The sequence below is a fragment of the Manacus candei genome, unplaced genomic scaffold (assembly GCF_025592945.1).
Source record: "Manacus candei isolate 608988 ecotype Guabito, Panama unplaced genomic scaffold, ASM2559294v1 h1tg000029l, whole genome shotgun sequence".
NCBI lineage: Eukaryota > Metazoa > Chordata > Aves > Passeriformes > Pipridae > Manacus > Manacus candei.
Window position 1 is genome coordinate 1605208 of NW_026138077.1, and position 20911 is coordinate 1626118.

General features: G+C 44.9%; 2 protein-coding genes across 13 annotated transcripts in view; one reads left to right on the plus strand and one right to left on the minus strand.

The window, feature by feature from the left end:
• LOC127472587 (UDP-glucuronosyltransferase 1A1-like) overlaps positions 1–3481 on the minus strand; it is a 51098-nt gene extending 47617 nt beyond the window's left edge. For 2 of the 5 annotated variants that reach the window (XM_051791046.1, XM_051791043.1), the window contains exon 1: positions 2871–3481. In XM_051791046.1, coding sequence (XP_051647006.1) covers positions 2871–3451 — 581 coding nt within the window. In that variant the 5' untranslated portion in view covers positions 3452–3481. Of the gene's footprint in view, positions 1–2599 lie in introns of all 5 variants that reach the window. The other 3 variants (XM_051791045.1, XM_051791041.1, XM_051791040.1) reach the window with 3 other exon arrangements.
• Positions 1–20911, plus strand: part of USP40 (ubiquitin specific peptidase 40) — a 50103-nt gene that overhangs the window by 13546 nt on the left and 15646 nt on the right. For 4 of the 8 annotated variants that reach the window (XR_007905071.1, XM_051791006.1, XM_051791011.1 and 1 more), the window contains exons 1-15: positions 3589–5825; positions 8442–8658; positions 9057–9124; positions 10154–10267; positions 11059–11223; positions 11652–11798; positions 13571–13714; positions 15499–15627; positions 15862–15963; positions 16373–16480; positions 17295–17616; positions 18049–18130; positions 18905–19076; positions 19776–19860; positions 20609–20679. Coding sequence is in view for 7 of the 8 variants with exons in the window: in XM_051791006.1 (XP_051646966.1) it covers positions 5538–5825; positions 8442–8658; positions 9057–9124; positions 10154–10267; positions 11059–11223; positions 11652–11798; positions 13571–13714; positions 15499–15627; positions 15862–15963; positions 16373–16480; positions 17295–17616; positions 18049–18130; positions 18905–19076; positions 19776–19860; positions 20609–20679 (2214 nt within the window). In the remaining variant the exon portion in view is untranslated. Of the gene's footprint in view, positions 1–3588; positions 5826–7618; positions 7780–8441; positions 8659–9056; positions 9125–10153; positions 10268–11058; positions 11224–11651; positions 11799–13570; positions 13715–15498; positions 15628–15861; positions 15964–16372; positions 16481–17294; positions 17617–18007; positions 18131–18904; positions 19077–19775; positions 19861–20608; positions 20680–20911 lie in introns of those variants that run through there. The other 4 variants (XM_051791008.1, XM_051791009.1, XM_051791007.1 and 1 more) reach the window with 4 other exon arrangements.

The following is a 20911-nucleotide window of genomic DNA, read 5'->3' on the forward strand; positions in this document are numbered from 1 at the left end:
CAGCTGGAAGAAGACGGAAGTTCTCCATCAACCTGCACCTCAGGAAGTCCCCCATCATCCCCATATCACCATTGGCCAATCAGAGCTCAAATCAGTCCAGCAGTTTAATTCCCTAGGGAGCCTCATCTCCTCAGATGGTAAGATTGACAGAGAGATAGACAACAGGCTAGCAAAGGCATAGAGTGCTTTTGGAAAACTCCACAAAAGAATATGGTATAATAAACACTTGAAGAAAAGCACCAAGATCAGTGTTTACAGAGCCATTGTGCTGTCTACTCTCTTATATGGTTCCGAATCATGGGTCATCCACCACCACCACCTGCGTCTCCTGGAACGCTTCCATCAACACTGCCTCCGAACAATCCTAAACATCCCCTGGTCAGATTTTGTGACCAATCCATCTGTTCTAGAGCAAGCAGCAGTCACAAGTATTGAGGCCATGTTGCTGAGAACACAGCTGTGCTGGGCAGGGCACGTCTCAAGGATGAAGGACCACTGCTTCCCTAAGATCTTGCTTTATGGTGAACTTGCCACCAGCTGCCACAAGAGAGGAGCCCCAAAGAGAAGATACAAGGACTCCCTGAAACAACATCTCAGCCTTGGCCACATTGATCACCATAACTGGTCTGCTCTGGCCTCCAATCGGGAGACCTGGAGACACACCATCTATGACGCTGCTGCTTCCTTTGAGAACGCAGCAGGATCACCCTTGAGGAGAAAAGACAATGCAGAAAGAACCGTGTCTTGCAGAATTTACCACCTAAGGAGTCTTTCTGCTGTGCCTTTTGCAATTGGACGTGCCTGTCTCGTATTGGCCTCATAAGCCACCAGCGTGTGTAGAGAAGCAAGATTCAGGATGGGAACAGTTCCAGGCATGGAGAAAAGCATACAGCAATTGGCAGGACTTTCATATGGACTTTACTGTTATTACGTGGTTTCACTGTATTCATGCTACACAGTGCACAACTGCACATGCCCAGGCTTCCTCCTCCCCCTTTTGCCTGTGCCCTGTTCTGATTTGCTCCCCCATTTGTCTGTCTGATAGCCCGCCTAAGGTTCTGCCCCCTTTTCCTGGCGGGACGGTTAAGAGTGGGGCACACGCCTGAATAAACAAGTCTGCTTGCACCCTTCCTCGTGTGCTGTCCCCTCTTCTCTTCGGACCCACAACAAGCGTGCCTGTAACAAATGTGGATAGAGCCTTCCCAAATCTTCGTTCGCGAAGCCCAGCCATGAATGAATGAATAATATTATTGTGTTTCTAAAAAATAATGACCAACCCAGGGCTTACCAGTGTGTGTGAACAGGTAGATTTTTTCCCCCTCCCCTCTGATTCACTTCACACTTGTTTACTCTGCTGCATTTCTGCATCCTTGCTGGGCCCTATTCCAAGTGAAATAGGAGCAATTCCTCTGCTGTCTGTAGAAAATGGGGCTAAAAAAGGCAGAGAGGAGGAATACACAAGGTTTTGCCAGGTCTGGAACATGTGATTTTCACCTGCTGAGCGTGTGAAGACAGAAGGTGGCATTCTGTAGAAAATGAGGGCAGGATGGCTCTGCCCCTGTAGCAAACTTACAAACTCTTTGCAGCTCTAGGATCCTCAACACATAAAGTAAATGTCATGCAAACAGCAAGAATTTGCCTCTTAAATCTCAAACTAGTGCCCATCTTTGAGTCTTAAGTGAAAGAATGCCTTAGTTACATTATTATTCTAATATTCTAGTTTATAATGTTCTTCTTATTTGTCAAGTTTATTCTTATTTATCAGGTTTAGTGCGCTCTGCATAAGCCTGTCAAAGAGCATGAAAGAAATCGGAAAGAAGAAAGCAAAAAACCACCCCTTCAGCTCAAAGACTGTGCAGGGATGTTGTGTGACCACAATTCAGAAGGGAAGGAGTAATTTCCCAGGGAAGAGATTTGTGTCCTGGAGAAAAATAATGTTCTTATTTCAGAGACTACATCATAACTATCAAAAATAGCTTTAAATTTCTAGCTCAGCTTTGAAAACCCTGCAGAACAATTCCGGTGAAAGCAAATGTCAAGAAATAGCTGTGAAAACCTTTTGCATTCCCCAAATACACTATTGTGGGTTATTTCTTCCCATTTCAATGTGACTTGTATGTTCTACGACGCCAAACAGGAATAACTTAACACAGACAGGCAATTTGTGAACTAAATAATATGAAAGTACAACCAAAGCAAATTAACTGACATTGCAGAGCCTGGAGTTAAAACCCAAATATGACTCCCAGAGCGTGGCCTTCGGGTTTTTGGTCAGATTACAGAAATATATATCAGATTCCATTAAAATGAAATCCAAACTGGTTCTGCTTGGCGAATAATACACATTCACTGAGGGCAGTAATTTGTAGCTGGCAGATGAAATCCCTGGTTTTGTGAGAAAATCCTCATTAATTCAAGGAAGTCTCTCTCAAGGTGATTTGATTTCAGCCTGTGGAAAACAGCTGCCCAAAGCTGGTTGTTTTAAAGCATTCCCAGAAATAAAAATAATCAATAGCGATAAATTTCCCAAAACAATGTAAAGAATTTTCACTGGAAAATGTGAAAAAGGAAGGAAAGGAGGAAGGAAAAGGAACATTACCTTAGGCAATGGTTTCTTCTTAGCACAGTTTATTCCTCCAATGAAGACCATGTTGGGCATCACAGGCCTGACGTACTCGAACACAAAGTCAAACCTCAGCAGCCAGATGGAAGCAGAGTGCACCAGGTCCATGAGGGACACGTCCCTCTGCAGGACTTCTGAGGACAACTTCAGTGCTTCGCTGTAGTAACCATCACAATACTTGAGCTCCAGGAGTGACATCAGGGCATTTTCCACCCTCTGGAAGAAAGTCATGCGGTCCGAGTTGAAGGTGAACAGCCTCGGGACGTAGGACAGGGGACTTGGGCACTGTGGGGCTTCAAAGTGGAGGTTGCAGCCAAAGCCCCTCATGAAGAACACGAAGGGGAGCGAGAGGTAGTGGGCGAGAGTCGGCCCACACATGAAGAAGGGGTCTGTCAGGATGGCGTCGAACCCGCTCTGGTTCAGCGCCTTCAGGGTCTCCTGGCTGCGGAACAGGTCCTTGCACTGGCCAAAGAAGGTGTTGAAGACATGCACGTAGCTCTTGTACATGTCCAGGACATTCAGGGGGAAGGGCAGGCCCTTCAGGTGAACGGCCACGAAGTCGTTGAAGGAGCCATCCAGCTCCTCCATGGTCTGTGTCACCGGGTACGTGAGCACCTCGTAGGCCTGCGAGGTCTCCATGTGCCAGCTCACCTCTGGCATCAGCACCACCACCTCATGGCCCCGCTGGCTGAGCTTCTCCACCACCTCCTGCATGCTCAGCCAGTGGCTCCCCACCATGGGCACCACCAGCAGCTTCCCTCCGGCTGCGGGGCCGGGCAGGAGGAGGAGGAGGAGGAAAATCCAGGCACAGCAGAACCTTCGAGCCATGTTCCCGTGGCCGTGGGAGAGGCTTCTCCTGCAGGCTGTGGCTGGAAGATGCTTTTGAAGGAAAATGATGGGTGTTGCCCTGTACTTTGAGATAATCCCATAGTTAATAATTCACCGCTTTGGATTGTGGGTGGTTTATTTTTCTTTTTTCTTTTCTCTTGGAAGTCAAACTGTGACCCTTTCGAGTGCTGAGTCATTTCTTTGTTGTTAATGGGGAATTAGCTCCTCAAGGTGCTGTCAGATCTCTCAGGACTTGTCTCTCAGGAAGGCAAATTCCAGGAAGGCAGGAGATCCCAGTGTGAACAACTCCACCAGCACAGCAGCAAAGGCAAAGAGCCTCCTTGTGGGTGAATTGGTGGATGTTCAGGTCATTCCTCTGAGGACACAGTGGGAGACCCTCAGGAGAAGGGGAAAAGGAGGATGAACCAACTCTCCCGAGCAGGCGGGAATCTCCCCAGGGGGCGAGGGGCGGAGGTGGCAGCTGAGGGACAGATCTGTGAAGGTGAAGCCCAAGTTCTTGCTTTACGCAGTCATTTCACAGCTGGTTGAGAACTTCTCCCCACCGGGCCTAGAACACACACTGATGGTGTTTTAACAACCACCAGAGACCCAGGAGTGAGCCCAGGGGTCAGGCCTGGCTTAGTTAACCAGCAGCTTCAGCATAAACATGATTTTTCAGCCTCACCCCATTGCTTTTGATGTCACTGATGCCCAAACTAATGACTAAATAACATGGGAAAAGAACACAACCTGGGATTTTTAGAGCCACAGCTGTCCCTCAGGCACACAACTTCTCTTCCCTCGTTCAACACACTAAGATATAATTATATATTGTATATTGTTTTCCTCATCCTTTCCTTATTTTCCCCCCATTTTACCAGTGCCTAGAATTATTTCTTTGTGGGGAGAAACTAGTGGAAAGGTGGCAGACAGCAGGTTTTTGTCAGAACACAAAATACTTGAATTTTGTGGTCATTGGGAAGATGACTAGTTTAACAAACAGCATTTTCTCACAAAAAGAGCTAATTTATATATTTTGTAAAGAGGGAATTCGCTTTTTTGCTGAAGAGGGAATGTCCTGCCCTTCCCTCCTTTCTGCTGTGGGATGAATTTTCCATGCCAACCTCGTGGCTCCCTTAAGGTGAGGGGTGGGTGCAAAGGCAAGGCCGGGCTGGGTGAAGTTAATCAGTACCTTGATGGTGTTGGGAGCTTTCCAGAGCCTCCCTTGGATAGGTTGTCCCAACAAGGTTTTATGGATGAGTTAAACCTCACTGGGTTCAAGGCAGGGCGAGATAAGGGTCGCTCGCTGCTCACATGTGAGCGAGGGGACAGTGGGAACGTGAGATTTGGGTAAGAAGTCGTGGATCTCAGGGGATGAATTGACATTCCCAAGGGAGAAGGGCTGTGCTGGGAGGGCAAAAAGGACACTGAGGTGCTGGAGCGTGTGCAGGGAAGGGAACAGAGCTGGGGAAGGGGCTGGAGCAGCAGGAGCAGCTGAGGGAGCTGGGGGGGCTCAGCCTGGAGAAAAGGAGGCTCAGGGGGGACCTTCTGGCTCTGCAACCCCCTGACAGGAGGGAGGAGCTGGGGGGGGATTGGGCTCTTCCAGCACATCCCAAGTGACAGGACGAGAGGAAATGGCCTTGAATTGTGCCAGGGGAGGGTCAGGTTGGATACCAGACATTGCTTTTTCACTGTGAGCTGCTTTTTTTCACAGAAGTTGCCCAGAGAGAGGGTGGAGTCGCCATCTCTGGAAGTGTTCAGGAGGCTCCTGGCAGTGGCCCCTGGGGACACGGTTTAGGGGTGGGGGCATGGTGGCACTGAATGATCTTGGAGGTCTCTTCCCACCCTGATGGTTCTGGGGTTCTGGCGGGATCAGTCTGGGTCATTGTGAGCTCGGGAGGGCATTATTGGGGCAGGCACAACACACCTGCCAAGGTGGAATAAATCCAGGACAGGGGATTCCAAACCCCTCTGATAAATCCAGGACAGGAGATCCCAAACCCCTCTGATAAATCCATGGCAGGAGACTCCAAAACCCCCTCTGATAAATCCAGGACAGGAGATCCCAAACCCCTCTAAAAAACCCATGGCAGGAGTTTCCAAGCCCCGCCATGCACCTCGCAGTCTCCCAGGTTGCTCCAAGCCCCATCCTGTCCTTGAACACTTGCAGGGACGGGGTATCCCCAGATTCCCTGGACACGGTGTCCCGCTCCCGCCACCAAACTACAAGTCCCATGCGCGCCCCGCGGCCATCCCAGAACTACAACTCCCAGCAGGCCCTTGCGGCCGCCGTTTCCCGGCGTGCCCCGCGCGGCGCCCCCCAATAAGATGGCGGCGGCCGCGGGGCCGGGGCTGTAGGGCCGCGCTGGGCACGGTCAGTGACGGGGCAGGGCCGCCTTTTGGGTTTATCGCGGCATTAGTGCGGGGCTTTGGGATGTCCTGGCACGACCTTGGTGCGGGGCTCTGGCGTCTTCTGGTTTGGGGTTGTTGTGGGGGGTTGGGATCTCCTGGAATGGGGTTACTGAGGGGTTTGGGGGATCTCCTGTCGTGGGGTTGTTGGGGGGGTTGATGTCTCCTGTCACGGGTTTATTAGAGGGAATTGAAGATCCCATTTGTCAGAGGAGTTTGGGATCTCCTGTCATGGATTTGGGATCTCCTGCCATGGATTTACTCCAGGGGTTTGGGTATCCCTTTCATGTGTTTGGGATCTCCTGTCATGGATTTATCAGAGGGGTTTGGGATCTCCTGTCATGGATTTATCAGAGGGGTTTGGGATCTCCTGTCATGGATTTATCTGAGGGGTTTTGGATCTCCTGTCATGGATTTATCAGAGGGGTTTGGGATCTCCTGTCATGGATTTATCAGAGGGGTTTTGGATCTCCTGTCATGGATTTATCAGAGGGGTTTGGGATCTCCTGTCCTGGATTTATCAGAGGGGTTTGGGATCTCCTGTCATGGATTTATCAGAGGGGTTTGGGATCTCCTGTCATGGATTTATCAGAGGAGTTTGGGATCTCTTGTCATGGATTTATCAGAGGGGTTTTGGATCTCCTGTTAGGGATTTATTAGAGGGGTTTGGGATGGTTTTCATGGGTTTTGTCACCTCCTGTCATGGGTTTGGGATCTCCTGTTGTGGGTTTATTGGAGGGATTTTGGGACCTTCTATCCTGGGTTTATTGGAGGGATTTTGGGATCTTCTGTCCTGGGTTTATTGGAGGGTTTTTGGGATCTTCTGTCCTGGGTTTATTGGAGGGATTTTGGGATCTCCTGTGATGGATTTCTCAGAGGGATTTGGGGATTTCCTTTTATAAATTTACTAGAGGGATTTTTGGGTTCTCTGGTCATGGATTTATTAGAAGGGTATGGGATCTCCTTCCTGGATTTATTGTAGAGCTTTGGGGCTCCCTTTCATGGATTTGGGATCACCTGCCATGGATTTATTCCAGCCTTGGCAGTGGCACACGGTGTGCTCTGAGCTGGCCCTGCTTTGGACCAGAGACCTCCTCCAGAATTCCTTCTAATCCATATTCCTGTGTGGATCCAAGGGAAGGAGGCTGCCAGCAGCAGTGCTTGGAGGCTCCAGAAATAAGGAGCGAGGGAGGATTTGGCACTGAAGTGCTTCCCTGGAGTGGTGGGTGGGGGTGTCTCCTGGAGTTGTGCCTGATGGGTTGAACATTCCTCTTGGGAATGAGCTGCTGGAGATTCAGCTCAGGAGAACAGGGGCTGAAGTGCAACAGGCCCGACTGGAAAAAGGAATGAGGGCTGTGAGACACTTTGGAAGGAGTTCCAAACCTGGGAACTGCCTCTGGAAGCTCAGGAGGCAGGGCCTTTCCAGAGGTTTTAAGGCAGTCCTGGGATAAGAGCTGATGCAAAGCTCTGGAAGGGATTTGTTCCCTCTCTGTTTTCATCAGAAAGTGTCTCCAGGCATGTTGTTTTATTCTGTGAGGGTTTGTAGGGGGATTTCTCTTGGATGAAGAGCTGAAAGAACATTCCAGAACGAGCAGAGCTGTTCCCAGCAGAGCTTTTCCCTAAACACTTCTGTGGGAAGGGCTGAAATGGGCTGGAGCATGGAATGGTTTGGGTGGGAAGGGACCTTAAGGATCATCACATCTTTCACTAGCCCAGGTTGCTCCAGCCTGGCCTTTGAAGTCTTTGTGCTCTCAAAGAGGTAAAGGAGAAGTTTAAAGGGTGTGGAAGAGGTGGATTAAATTAAAGATTAATTATTAAGCTAGGAGACAAGTCCAGTTGTAGGTTAAATCCAGCTCTCTGGAAGCTTTTGGAAGAGATGGAATGGGGCCAAGGTGTGTCAAACTTCACGTGGGCTGAAGGTAAATTAGGGAATGGTTATTCCCTGCTCCAGAGTAACTCAGGGATTACTCACTGCTGGTGCTACACACACCAAAGGGAATTGTGGGCTGACAAATCCAGAACAAAAGGAGCAAGTTTTGGAAGCTGAGATGCTTCCAAAAAGAATCCCATAAGAAAAATTAGTCACCAATGAGTTTCTGGCTCAAACAGCTGGAAGCAAATATATAATTTCCTTACAGCATCACTGGATTTTTGACTGTTTGTTCCACTCTCCCCATGTGAACTGGCCAATTCCAGAGGCAGGCTACAGGTACATGTGGATTTCTGAGGGATTTGGAGGAGCTGGAGAGGCCTTCCATGTTTTTCCTTACAGGAAACTTGAGCACTCCTTAATCCTGGGTGTTTAAAAGGGCTTATTTATTTTGCTATACTTGTGCTTTTTGCTGGGGCCAAACTGAATTGGGATGTGTTTGGTTCTGTTCAGACCCATGGGAACAGAAATGCTTTTAATTCCCCCTGTTTTGTTACATTAATTTACATTTTTTTGCACAGATCTGACGTGGATTTTTAGAATAAAATGGAAAAGAAATGCAAACATAGGTTTATTTTTTAGGATTTGTGTGGATTCAATTGCCCTTTTAATAGCAAATAACTCCTGTTGCTTTTTTTTTTTTTTTTCAAGGCCTCTTTTGCCTTCACAATGTTTGGGGACTTATTTGACGAGGATTTTTCCTTCATTTCCAACAATCACTGGGGAAAAGGGAAGACATCAAAGCCCAGAGAGTGTGAACCTCCAGCTCCCAGGGATTTCACCAACCTCAGCGGGATCAAAAACCAGGGTGGGACCTGCTACCTCAATTCCCTGCTGCAGACTCTGCTTTTCACACCAGAATTTAGAGGTAAAGGCTTCAAACCCACCTTTAAAATCATATTTGGGGCGATATTTTAGGGAGACTTTCATGGCTGGATATTTATGAAACACGGGGAACTCAAGATGGTTTTCAGGAACAGTTCACTTTCAATAAATTATTCCAGGATGTTGGGCTGTTAAATGAGTTTGGCACAAAATTTAAGTATTAGAAACATTGAGTTTTCTTACAAGTTACAATTTGTGTAAATAAATGAGGTTATTGCTGTCTAGAGTTGGTAATTTTATTAATCCCATCACTACAATTCCTGAAAAAGATATTTGCCAGTCCTTCTCTCCTGCCTTTCTCTCCCTTGTCCTTTTTTCCCCCTTGTCCCTTTTCCCCAGATGTTGTATTTTTTAAAGAGGTGGGTTTTTTTCCCATTCCAGAGGCCTTGTTTTCTCTGGGACCTGAGGAACTCGGGACTCTGGATGACAGCAGGAAACCAGATGCAAAGGTATTGGGAATTGTTTAGTCACCTCTCAGGGATGACTTGGAGGAATTTTGTTTGAATTCCCGTACCCCTTGTTGTGAGGAGGAGGGAAGGCCCAGATTTAACCCCAAAAAGCAGTTTGGGTTGGGTGATGCTGGATTTTTCACACAGTTCCAAGTGTCCAGTGCCAGAAGGTTTTCCTTCAGGGATCAGATATTGAGTCCATCTCTGCTGAAATGTTCTTCTTCCCATCTTGTTCCTCCACACCACGTGGAAATCTGTGGATCAGGGTGTGTTGGAGCTGAGTTTTTAGGGATTAATGTCAGGAATAGTATCAGGAAAAGTTGTTCTTTTTTACTGTGGTGATGGGAGAGTTTTGGTTATCACTAAAGGTGTGTTCCATGACTCTGTTGGTATGACCCAACACAGGAAATATCTTGGAATGAGTCCACAGGAGGCCACGGAGATGCTGTGAGGGTTGGAGCCCCTCTGCTCTGGAGCCAGGCTGGGAGAGCTGGGGGAGTTCACCTGGAGAAGAGAAGGCTCCAGAGAGACCTGAGAGCCCCTTGCAGGGCCTAAAGGGGCTCCAGGAGAGCTGGAGAGGGACTGGGGACAAGAGATGGAGGGACAGGACACAGGGAATGGTTTCCCAGTGCCAGAGGGCAGGGCTATTGGGATATTGGGAAGAAATTCTTCCCTGGGAGGGTGGGGAGGGTCTGGGATGGAATTCTCAGAGAAGCTGTGGCTGCCCCATCCCTGGAAGTGTCCAAGGCCAGGTTGGAGCAACCTGGGCTAGTGGACATTGTCCCTGCCCATGGAATGAGATGTTCTTTAAGATCCCTTCCAACCCAAGCCATTCCATGATTCGGTTGGGCTGTAGATTTTTGGGAACAAAGTGTCACTGCTGTTTTGGTGTGAATCAAGTCACCCGTGTTATGAAAGCCACAGACAGTGATAGTTTATTACAAATTTTGTGCTAAATTACTGTGATTTAAATGATCTTAATGACCTTTTCTGACCTGTTTGGGTGTGTTTTGTGGGTTTTGTTCCCAGGTTCGAATAATTCCATTGCAACTCCAGAGGTTGTTTGCTCAGCTCCTGCTCTTGGACCAACAGGCTGCATCCACCACAGACCTCACTGAGAGCTTTGGCTGGAACAGCCATGAGGTGCAAATCTCCAGCCCTTGGAAACTTGTTTTCCTCAATGGAGAGTTTGTTTTTTTTTTTTTTTCTTGGAGTTTGACCTTTAAGACACATCTTAAAATCCTTCAGGCTGTGTAGATGACCTTGGGCTGGGTCAGCTGTTGTTGGCTCTCCACACAAACTCCATGCCAGTTCACAGGAAGCTGCAGAAGATGGTTGTTCTCTTTGATACAACTCCTGTAGCTTTTCCTTGGTTTTTACAGGAATGTTTTCTGGCAGTGTCCTCAAATACTCAGATTCTTACCCAAGTGGAAGTGTGTCACTCATCTTAGAGTTGAGTGCCAGGACAAGGGGGAATGGCTTCCAACTGCCAGAGGGCAGGGTTAGGTGGGATACTGGGAAGGAATTCTTCCCTGGGAGGGTGGAGAGGGGGTGGGATGGAATTCCCAGAGAAGCTGTGGCTGCCCCTGGATCCCTGGAAGTGTTCAAGGCTAGATTGGAGCAACCTGGGCTAGTGGAAGGTGTTCCTGCCCATGGCAGGGGGTGGGATGGGATGAGCTTTAAAATCCCTCCCAACCACAACCATTCCGGGATTCTTCCCAGGTGGAAGTGTCGTATGTGGGTTGTAGATGATGTACTTGGAGGGGGTTACTCAGCATAACCCCCTCAAGAACAGTAATAAGTGTGGTATTTTACTCCTCAGGGGGTAACCTGTGAGGAGTCAGAGGCGGCTCTGTGACACCTGATAAAAGCTGTTTTTAAGGAATTAGCAGAGCAAAGAGCACTGTTTGATTTCTCCCTGTTTCCTGGGGCAGGAGATGAGGCAACACGATGTGCAGGAGTTGAACAGGATCCTGTTCAGTGCTCTGGAGACCTCCCTGGTGGGGACATCAGGCCATGACCTCATCAACCGACTCTACCATGGGATTGTTGTCAACCACATCGTGTGCAAGGAGTGCAAGAATGTCAGTGAGAGACAGGTAAAGCAGGGGCATTTTCCACCACAGTGTGATGAAGGTATTTCCAATATTCTTTTTTTTTTAAGTCCAAAAGAAAAGAAATCTCATCTTTCGTGTGTCCTTGTTGAATCGAGACTCGAAGTCTTGGCTGTGTTTTCCAAACCACCTCCCTCAGAGGGGAAAAACCCAAGTGTTCCTGCATCCTCTGAGCCTTTGGGAGATGCAGTTACCTCACTGCTCAGCTCTCTAACAACACCAAAATGTATATTTACAGTCTTTGATGCTCCAAAAAAATTGGGGTGTAAAAATTAATTTCTCTTCTCTGATGGTTTTTCCCCGTCAGCAGCGAACATTTCCATCTGCTGTGGTGATGGGAATGAGGATCTTTTTACTGTCCCATGGACTTACACCACTTCAATAGCTCCTTTTTTGTTGTCCTTTCTGCATAGGAAGATTTCTTAGACCTCACGGTGGCAGTGAAAGGTGTTGCTGGCTTGGAGGAGGCCCTGTGGAACATGTATGTGGAAGAAGAGTACTTTGAAAATGACAACTTGTATCGGTGTGAAGCCTGTGATAAACTTGTTGAAGCTTCAAAGGTAACTCCCTGGGGACTCTCAGAGCTCAGTTTGCTTGGATGGAGACTCCAGCTCTGGGGTCTCCAGTAATGGAAGGACATGGACGTGCTGGAGCAAGTCCAGAGGAGGCACCAAGATGGTCAGAGGGGTGGGGCAGCTCTCCTCTGAGGAAGTTCTGGGAGAGCTGGGATTGTTCAGCTGGGAGAAGAGAGGCTTTGGGGTGACCTGACTGTGGCCTTGCAGTGCCTGAAGGGAGCCCACAAGAAAGATGGAGAGAGACTGGAGTGCCAGGACAAGGGGGAATGGCTTCCCACTGCCACAGGGCAGGGTTAGGTGGGATATTGGGAAGGAATTCTTCCCTGGGAGGGTGGGGAGGCCCTGGCACAGGTTGCCCAGAGAAGCTGTGGCTGCCCCATCCCTGGAGGTGTCCAAGGCCAGGTTGGAGTATTCTGGGCTAGTGGAAGGTGTCCCTGCCCATGGCAGGGGGTGGAATGAGATGAGCTTTCAGGTCTCTCCCAACCCAAACCATTCCATGATTCAATGAAACCTGAGCAACTGTGTCAAGAAGCATAAAGAGAAAACACAGATCCATGTAATGAGGAAAACCGTGGAAATTCTCTCCCGAAGAACCCGAATGGGAGAGAAAACCAGTGAGCAGAAGTTGCTCTGCACAGGGAAATGGGAACTGTTGCTCTGTGTTTTGTGAAGGAAACGTTTTGTGTTTTTCTTGGTGCATTCTGCCCTCTTGCCAACAGCAAAGCTCCTTGTGCAATCCAAACCCTACAGCTGGATGTGGGCGGGAGCATTCCAAAGGGAAGCTGAGGGCAGGCCGAGTTAATCAGTGCCCGGGGAACACTTGGCCATGCCTCACGTGCTGGTTGGATTAAACTTTGCTGGGTTCAAGGGAGTGCAGGGGAACAGTTGTGTGCCTCTCAAAGGTGCTCATCCCTGCAGGAGGAGAGTTGGAACGCTGGATTTTGGTAGGAAATCCCATAGCTGGGGATGTCAGGCTGTGCTGGAAGGCTGCAGCGTGGAGGAGGGATGTTGGAGCAGCACATCCCTTTGTACTCTGGGGCTCTCTGCATGTGGCTCTCCCTCCTTTTTTGTTTCCTGTTGCAGGACTTGACCAAAATTTAGTGGCACCATCTGATTTCACACCGAGCTTGGCAGAACATGGCATTTTGGAATCCCTGTTCCACTAAGCTTTGCCACATAGTCTTGACAATGGATAAAACAAGAATACCTAATTCAGGGGGTTTGTTGAGCCATGTGTGTGTTCCTGGGAGGTTCTCCTGGAAATGAGAGTTGGATGGAGACATTGGAAAGGCTCAGGAATGTGGCCATTGAATGCACACTTGTATGCAGAGGTGGTTGGTTTTGCTTCTCCCAAGGGTTCTTGATGTGTCCCACACCAAGATGTTCAATCTTGATTTATGTTCCCCCTCATGAAAATGGATTCTCTTGGCTTTCCTGCCTGGAAGGTGCTTTCCTGTGTAAATCAGGGAGACTTCCAGTGTTCTGTGGGTGTGCAAATGGAATTACTGACTGGAATTTCCCCCGTGTCCTTTGTTTTCTGTAGCAGGACAAAGATCACCAGTCCAGGAGGATATGGGGCTTACTGGGGGGAAAGCTCTGGCTTCCTTTCAGAACGTAGGGAAATTGAGGATTAGGGAAGGCACTTTAAATTGTCACACCCTGGCCGTGTCTTTAGTTGGAAAAGGAGTTGTGCAGAGGGTGGAAACGCTGCTGTGCTGTCCCTGTGAGCTGACAGTTGTCTCTTGGATCCCCCCCAGTCTGCCAAGCTGCGGAAGCTGCCGCCGTTCCTCACCGTGTCCCTGCTGAGGTTCAACTTCGACTTCCAGAAGTGCGAGAGGTACAAGGAGACGAGCAGCTACACCTTCCCCCTGCACATCGACCTGAGGCCTTTCTGTGAGCAGGTTTGTGCTGGGCCAGCTCTCCAAACCCTGCAGCCTCAGCAGAGCACCCGCACCTCACACTCGGGGCGTGGAGAAACCTCAGGGGGTTCTTCTGGCCCTCATTCCAAGGGTTTGTCCAAAAAGCCACTTTCCAACTGAGGGGGGAAATAGTTTGTAGCTCTCCAAGGGTGTAATAATTATGCAAAACTTAATCTGCCCTTTCCTTGAAAACTCCCAGACTTATCAGCTGGAAATGGAAATGTGTTTTTATATTGTCATTGTCTGACCATGTGGGGTATAAATTGAGCTGTATATGTTTTATGTGCTCCCAGTCATTCCATTTTTCTCAGGAATCTATGTTGGAATTCATAGATATGATTTTGATTTAAAACTTGAGTTATACCATCACTTCCTGACAATTTTGGATCCTTAAAGAGCCTACTTACATAAATAAATAATAATAATAAAAAATTAAATAAATAATACTAATAAAATTTTTAAATAATAAGTATAATAAATAAACAATAGTAAATGAATAGAGCTAAATAAAAATTTAAATAAATAATACTAAATAAATAATATTAAATAATAACAAATAAATAAATAACAAATAATTACTGACAATTTTGGATCCTTAAAGAGCCTACTTAAATTAATAAATAAAAATAATAATAATAAATTAAATAAATAATACTAATAAAAATTTTTAAGTAGTAAATATAATAAATAAACCATACTAAATTAATAGTGCTAAATAAAAATTTAAATAAATAATACTAAATAAATAATATTAAATAATAACAAATAAATAAATAACAAAAAAATAATTCCTGACAATTTTGGATCCTTGAAGAGCCTACTTAAATTAATAAATAAAAATAATAATAATAAATTAAATAAATAATACTAATAAAAATTTTTAAGTAGTAAATATAATAAATAAACCATACTAAATTAATAGTGCTAAATAAAAATTTAAATAAATAATACTAAATAAATAATATTAAATAATAACAAATAAATAAATAACAAAAAAATAATTCCTGACAATTTTGGATCCTTGAAGAGCCTACTTAAATAAATAAATAATAATAATAAAAAATTAAATAAATAATACTAATAAAAAATTTTGAATAATAAATATAATAAATAAACAATAGCAAACGAATAGCGAGAAATAAAAATTTAAATAAATAATACTAAGTAAATTATATTAAATAATAACAAATAAATAATATACAATGATGAAACACACATTGTCCTTATTGAACTATTGCAGTGCAAGCTTGGAAATTTCTCAGTGGTTGCATTTGAGGAAGGTTTTGTTTATTTTTTTTTTTTTTTGGGCTACTTTAGTGCTTTTAAGTGGAGCTTGTTTTTTCTCTTGTCTTAAAAATAAGCCTGGTTGATCACAAACAGGTTGAGCTGCTCTATTTGCATCAATATTTGGTTATTATCCATTTGGAATTTTCACTTTTGGTCAGAATCCTTGGTGAAAAGGTTGCTTAGTGACACAGTGACACAGTGGCCTCCCCATCCCTGGAAGTGTCCAAGGCCAGGTTGGACAGGGCTTGGAGCAAGCTGGGCTAGTGGAAGGGCTTTCAAATCCCTCCCAACCCAACCCATTCCATGAATTTATGCTCCATGGTTTATATCAACCCTCCCCTGTGTTACCAGCACCAAAAAACCACATTTCAAGCTGCAAAAAACACGCCCTGAGAAATCTGTGCTGGTGTGAAACTGTCCTTGGGTGCAAGACTTACTGATGTGTGTCCTTGTGACTGTTATTATTTCTCTTTTTAAAGCCTGAAATGGATGATTCAGAGTACATGTATGAGCTCTTCTCTGTTATTATACACAAAGGTGGCTGCTATGGAGGACACTATCATGTTTATATCAGAGATGTGGATGAATTAGGAAACTGGCAGCTACAGGTAAGTCCTAAAGGTGGTTGGTTTTTTTTTCCCTTCCTTGCTTTATAGGCCTTATTTTCCAGGAAAAGTGTGAATGAGCAGCCAAACTAATTAATATGTTATGAGGCTCGGAGTGTCTCATGTCCTTAAGAAGGATAATTAATCAGAATTTCCTTCTAATTTTACTACAGAATAATCAAACCCAGTTGTGTGTGGTACAGCAGCATCTGTGAGTCTCTTCTCTTTGTTGCACAGGAAGAAGAGGAAAAGCTGATTGAGGATAAGGCTGGAAGAGATGCTGAAAATTCCAAAGAAACTGAGAATCCACTGGCAGTCTTAAAAGGGATTTTAGCAGAGGTATGGTATGTAAGGGGCTTATTGCTTGGATTTTTGAGCCTGGAAGGGGTTTGTGTGTGTAAGAGTGGGCAGGTTTGAGTGTCCAGAGCTCCTCTGAACTCACTGGGAAGCAATTAAAACTTAAAAATGTGAGGCTGGAAAAAAAAGAATTGAGGCTTGGAAAAAATTTGAGGCTTGAAAAAAAAGAATTGAGGCTGGAAAGGAAATTTGACAGTAATAGTTTCTCTTCATATAGAAAAAGGCCTTTTTTGAATATTTCTTAATCTGCCCCCTACAGCTGTTGTAAAAGGTGATGTTACATTGGCTTATTAAAAACCAGGAATGATAGAAGCACTTCCAGACTGGCTTCTTTGTGCTGATCCCTTGACTTTTGGAGCCTTTGTTATCCCAGTTTTTCGTCTCTTTCCAGGACGACTCGAAGCAAATTCCCGTGGATCAATTAGGGCAGAAATTATTGGAGAAAAAAGGGGTGTCCTGGAATAAGAAATACAGGAAACAATATGGAGCGTTAAGAAAGGTATTCACATGGGTGGTAGTTTGGGTTTTACTGTTGAGATAACTTTATAATTATAATTTATATTCCTGTTGAAGAGTCAGTTGGATGATAATTGAAAATATGGAGCCTTGCACTAGCAAGGAGAAGTTTGTAAGGGGAATTTTGGTTGGTTCCAGCATGTCCATGAAATGAATACTCCAGGAAAATCTTGTTTTCCTGCTGGTTGCTGTGTTTTATAAAGTTTTAAGGAAAATACTTCAGCATTTGTGTTGTAGCTATGTGGGAATTCCATGGTTTGTTTGAATGGAGCTACCTGCTCTAATTTCACAGTAACTATGGATATGTGGGTGTGAAATCTGGATATGAGTCTTTTGCAGGGGGATAGAAACAATTTGTGAGCAACCCAGTGTTAAATAAACATTCCCAACTTGATGTGCTCTCGAAAATATTGCCAAAGACAAGTGCTGGGTCTCTCCCAAAGCACCTTGATCAGTGTGCTTGAAATGACTGGAAATTGTTTTAAGCTTTTGGAAATAGCAAATGAATCTTTGATTAAAACTGAGATTCAGGTTCAGTTGGGGGTTGTTTTAATTTCTGTATTTGGTTTTGTAGATTTGTGGAGGGGTTTGAGGGTGCTTGGTGTGACAGAAAAGGTCAGGTGGTAAGAAAATCACGTGTTTTCTGTCTCCACTGAGGAAATGGCTGAGGAAGGCCCATGGAATGGTGGAAGGGATGGGGTTTGTGGGGGTTTGTGACTCAGCTCGAGGATGGCTCAGGGGGAGCAGCTGCTGCATTTCAAACTCGGTGTCTTCATCCTGCCCTTGTTTCCTCTCAGTATTTGCAGCATCACCCTCAGGTGTTCCAGCTGAGCCCTGATGCCAACAAGGTTGGCCTGAAGGAAGCCCACGAGCTCCTGGTGGAGCTGGATTCTCCAGGCCAAGCTCTGCAGAGCCCTCCTCAGAGCAATGGTGTCCCCTGGAACTCAGAGAAGAGCCCCCCGAGGCCGAGGGCCACCTCTGCTGGTGGCCACTGGTTTGATCTCAACGATTCCAAAGTCCAGCCCATCAAGGAGAAGGATATTGAGAAACAATTCCAGGGTAAAGAGAGTGCCTACATGCTGTTTTACCGAAAATCCCAGTTGAAAAGACCTCCTGAAGGTACACAAAGCTCATCTTGATGTCCTGGGGGCTTCCTGCTGTGCCAGTTTTTCAGGCTGTTGGGCTTTTCTGTCCTTTTCCAAGAACTGGAGATTGAGTTTTCCTTGTAGTGATCCCTTGGAAAAAAAGGGTTAAATGAAATCAGTGGCCAGTTAACTGGCTATAGCTGATTCTAATTGTTTTTTAAATATGCTTCACAAATAATAGCAGAACATCCAAAACAAATGCAAGTTGCCGCTCATGGCATTTATATTAATTTCCCTTCAGGATTGATTGGGAGAATTCAGTTATTTGTTTGTTCTTTGTATCGTCTTGCAGTTGAATTTTCTCTATTCTGAACATAGTTGCTTTTTCAATGTCATGTTTCATCTTGATTTTCTTGTTTGCCAAGCCACATTTGAAGCCAAACCAGCCTTTTATTCTTTGTGGCAGCACGAGGAAATCCGAGGTACCAAATTCCTGAGCACCTCCTGGATGAAATGAATGCTGCTAACACTGAGCTGCAAAAAAAGAGGTATATTGATGGCACTGTCCCAGGCTCAACCAGCTATTCCCTGCAGGTCTCCAGAGGGATTTAAAGGGCAGAAACCCCTGAGTAGAGCCAGCTGTTGAAATGATTCAATGTCATGGAGGTTAATTGAAGACTGCCATTTGTATACCCAGATTCTGCCTTCTGGTGATTCCCTGCCTCCCTTTTAGGGGCATAAATAGGCATCTGATGGAATTTCAGTGCTTACAGTTTAAAATTGCCCCATTTTTTGGTGCAAATTGGTGCACTTTTGGAAGGAGAATGGAATGCATCATCTTACCTGGGTTTAGAGAGGGAGTTCTCCTGTGAGAGAAGGGGGGGAGTGACTTGTGTTGCTGTGAAAGGACAGCTACACTGGTATTCTTTGCCAGAAACAAGGGAAGAACTAGTGGTGTTCAGGTTGCTTGGAACTTTTCCTTGTGGGTGAGTGAGGATACACCTGAATCACAGCTGAATTATCAAAACAGAGGCACAGGAGTGACAGATTTTATGGGATTTTCACACAAGGCTGTGGCTGCCCCATCCCTGGAAGTGTTCAAGGCCAAGTTGGAGCAACCTGGTCTAGTGGAAGGTGTCCCTGCCCTTGAGGGACACCAGGGATGAGCTTGAAGGTCCCCTGCAACCCAAACCTGTCACCTTGGAAACATCTCTTCCCATAGCCTTGATGGGACAGTGAATTTAGCCATGGAGGGATCACTTCCAGCTGCATCTCTTTGTGGGTGTTCAAGTCACCCTTTTGTTGTTGTTCCTCTCCCCAAGAGCTGAATGTGACTCAGCCAACAATGGCATTGATTTACATCTCCATCTGAGCTCCTGCTACAAATTCCACAACGGGGCTTTGCATCCCTCCCTCTCCTGGAAAGAGAGCGTGGTGGATTTGACTATTGACAGGAGGAAAACCCTGGGAGACCTTCGCCAGGCAGTCTTCCAGGTATTTGCTCCCTTCAGTGAACTCAAACTTCATCTTTACCTGAGCCACAACAACATTTGCAAATGTACTTATGCTGCAGTTTTTATTTAAATGAGGAGTTTTCAACTGTAAAAGTGAGGCTAAAAGCTCATGTGGGTTTAGAAATAAAGGAATAGTGGTTTGGGGTCTGTTCTTGAAACCATGAAACTGCCGAAAATTTAACTAAATTTGACCAAACACTCATTAAGTTTTCAGCAGTTTCATGGCTTCAAGAGCTAAAGAGCTTCAAGACTTTAAAGCTCTCATAAGATAATTATTTCTTATGGATTGACACTTAAAATGTCATGTTGGAACAGATTTGTCTTGATCTATTCAAGGTGTCCAGAGGTGAGCTTGGGAGCCAGGCCTGTAACAGCTTCCAGCAGCTTGGAATGCCTACTGTTATTTTATATAATGTTATATAAATTTAATAATTTATATAAATTTACGTAACATATATAATATCTAGTATTTATAATGTTATATAAATTTAAATAATTTATATCAGATAACTTTATATAATACAAACTATGCAAATACAATATTTATTTTAGAACTTCTATAATGTTTCTATAACGTTTATTATGTTTTATATAATAGCATATAAATATGACATTTTAATAACGCTATCTAAATTTATATAATATTTATGGAATTCTTCTGGTGATTTTTCCCAATGAGATGTTGGACTCCTGGGAAGGAGACATGGTTCTGAGTCTGGCCAAGCCTTTACCAGCAGGATTACATCTCTACCAGATGCTTGATGGTAAGGCCACTACAATCAACGCTTCCATGTTCTTTATATATTTAATTTACTGCAGACATCAAAGATTTCACATATAAACCATCTTGGAGATGTGTATCTCTGAACACTCTTCCAACTCAAACTTCCTATTCCATTATTTCAGTTATTTATTTCACTCTTATTAGTGAAATGAATGATTTTGGGACTTTTCTGGGTAATCTTTGCTGTGAAGTGCAGTGAGACTTCAGGTCTTAAAACAAGTTAAACATATTTCCTGATAAAAATATGTCAGTGTTTATTTTGCCCTTGATTTGCTTTTGGATGTTTGCTCTCTCAGGATTTTCATGGTAGGTGGAGGAGAGGATGGAAGTGAAGGAGAAAATGTGGGGAAATACAGGAAAACATAAGCTAAACTTAAGCTGGAGTAGGAATTTTGTAAAGGGGAATACTTACATAAAGAGTACGTTAATTTATTAAGAGCACTAGTTTTTAAAATCATCCTTTTTGTCTCCTTGCTAGGTAATTCTAAGTGTTAGTCTTGAAAAACTTTTTCAGCCCCTTTTAAATTTGAGAGAAAATCAGTGTTTTACCAGCACATAACCCGACTCTAGGACGTTGGTATAAAATACAGAGACACTCCTAGTGCTCTAAATATTCCTACCACAGTTCTTCAAGTGTCAAGGACTTCAACAAACCCCTGGGTCTGACTTGCTGACCCTGCTTGTGTGTTTGGGGGGGGCAAGAAGCTCACAATTTGCTTGTTTTTTAGGAGATGAGCTGAGCCTGGACGGCATTGGGGTGGCTGATGGAACAGACATCTTTGTGTGGAATGGGAAAGAGGTAAAAGGGCCAAATACCCTCCTGCCTTGTCAGTTCTGAAGGGATAAGACTGTGGGTGCTCTCCCTGAAATTTTCCAGTCTCGCATCTTCCCTTTAATAGAATATTAAGGCTTCTGCTTAACTTTGAATTGCTCATGAAACACAGCATTTTATTCTGTCTGGGTAGCAGATTAAAGAGTTATTTTTAAAAGACATCTGTTGTAAAAGTATTCGTTTCCTTCCAGGTTTATCA